The sequence below is a fragment of the Olea europaea genome, chromosome 9 (genome assembly GCF_002742605.1).
Source record: "Olea europaea var. sylvestris chromosome 9, O_europaea_v1, whole genome shotgun sequence".
NCBI classification, from domain to species: domain Eukaryota; kingdom Viridiplantae; phylum Streptophyta; class Magnoliopsida; order Lamiales; family Oleaceae; genus Olea; species Olea europaea.
In genome coordinates, this window is record NC_036245.1 from 13,875,173 (window position 1) to 13,877,230 (window position 2,058).

The following is a 2,058-nucleotide window of genomic DNA, read 5'->3' on the forward strand; positions in this document are numbered from 1 at the left end:
TTACTAAAACAACATTGGCAAGCCAGTCGGGATATTGAACCTCCCGAATAAACCGAGCACTGACAAGTTTGTTAATTTCTTCGCGAATGACCTCCCGTCGTTCTGGGGCAAACTGCCTTTTCCTCTGCTTTACTGGTCTGGCTCCTGGGCTAATGTTAAGCCTATGGACTGCAATTTTAGGGTCTATCCCTGACATATCCTCAACCTTCCAGGCAAAAACGTCAATGTTGCGAGATAAGCAACTAACAAGTTCTGTCTTCAGGGTGACGTCAAGATCCCGACCAATCGTCACCTTCTTATCATGCTCGAGCTCAATTTCCATCAATTCTTCGACAGGAGCAAGTCTGACTTGTTGCCCATCCTCGGGATCCATCCTCGAGATTTGCATGACATCGTTATTTATTTCCCGAACACTGGCAACATAGCATTGTCTGGCAGCTGTCTGGTCTCCGCGGACAACCCCAACGCCATTACTTGTTGGAAACTTCATGGCTAGGTGGAAGGTGGACACAATGGCTTTAATCTTGTTCAGGATGTCTGGTCTCCACGGACGACCCCAACGCCATTACTTGTTGGAAATTTCATGGCTAGGTGGAAGGTGGACACAATGGCTTTAATCTTGTTCAGGAGTGGTCTTCCCAGAATTGCGTTATAGGCCATTGAGACACGTACCACTTGAAAAGATGTCAGCTCCGTAACCTGTTTCTGGCCAGAACCCAAAGTTAGTGGAAGCTCAACTACACCCTCTGGAGTGATGACTCCTCCACCGAACCCCTGGAGAGGAGTTTTAACCGCTTTGAGCTGGTGAGATGAGATTCCCATTTTGGCAAAAGCTTCTTGTGAAAGTATATTGGCCGCACTCCCGTTGTCAACCAAGATCCTCTTTACTTCAAAATTGGCCACAATCGCTGAGATTACCAAGGCGTCATCATGTGGAAGTGATACGCCTTCTAAGTCTCCGGTCCCAAAACTAATATCCTCCAACTTTTCCTGAGGCATCCCAGAGGCCAAGGCATATCGTCGGGCATATTGTTTTCTCCCACTGTTGGAGTCTCCTTCCGAGGCAATACCTCCAATGATGATATTGATGGTTCCAGCAGTAGGTTGACCACCCTTTTTTGCCTCAGGGTCTTTTTCCCTGTCACGACCATTCCTCGGACGTTTGTCGTTACCGACGTAGGAGCTCAGGAGTCCTCTTTTAATAAGGGCTTCAATCTCCCGTTGCAGGGCCTTACAGCTCTCCATGGTATGCCCATGATCCCGATGGAACTCACAGTACTTGTTCATGTCCCTGGATTCGGGTGGTGACCTCATTCTGACAGGCCATTTTAGTTCCTTCATATCCTTGATCTCCATCAATATGTTGGTTTTTGACGTGTTTAGACGTGTAAACGGCGTCGGGGGAACCTCCTGTCTCTGTTTTTTCCGATGCTGTTCTTCACGAGGGTTCGGGTCATGCTGTCTTTTATGCTCGACCCTGTTATGAGATGGTCCAACCATTCTCGGGTTCAGTGTTTCCTCCATATTTATGTACTTCTCGGCTCGATTAAGAAGCTCGGTGACTGTCTTTGGTGGAGTTTTAGATAAAGACATCTTGAAAGCCTCACACTTTATGGCATATGTGAGGGCAGAAACTGCTGCAGTTATGTGTAGGTCGGGAATCTGAAGTCTTTCCTTATTGAACCTGGTCATGAAGTCACGTAGGGTCTCATTTTGCCCTTGTCTAAGTTGCATGAGGGAAGCCGCTGTCTTCCTGATGCGTTTACTACTTGCGAAGAAAGCGGAAAACTTATCCGCCAAATCCGAGAATGAGGATATGGAGTTGGGCTCTAAGGTTGAGAACCAATCCCTAGCAGCATTCGTCAAAGTTTGCGGGAAGGCCTTGCACATCACCTGATCCGGTGCGACCTGTAGATTCATGACGTCCGTGTATACGTTCAGATGATTGATTGGATCAGTGGTCCCATCATATTCTTTGATCCTAGGATACTTAAATCTGTCTGGCAAGGGGAATGTTAATATTTCGGGAGTAAAGGGAGTGTTGGGACTGAATCTTGT

The 2,058-nt window shown here is 47.2% G+C and overlaps 1 protein-coding gene across 1 annotated transcript; it reads right to left on the reverse strand.

Annotated features, from left to right (window-relative positions):
- Positions 1-528: 528 nt before the first annotated feature.
- Positions 529-1,920, reverse strand: LOC111399985. Its single transcript, XM_023027464.1, has one exon. It carries the CDS (start codon positions 1,918-1,920, stop codon positions 529-531), a length of 1,392 nt encoding a protein of 463 aa, XP_022883232.1.
- Positions 1,921-2,058: the final 138 nt, after the last annotated feature.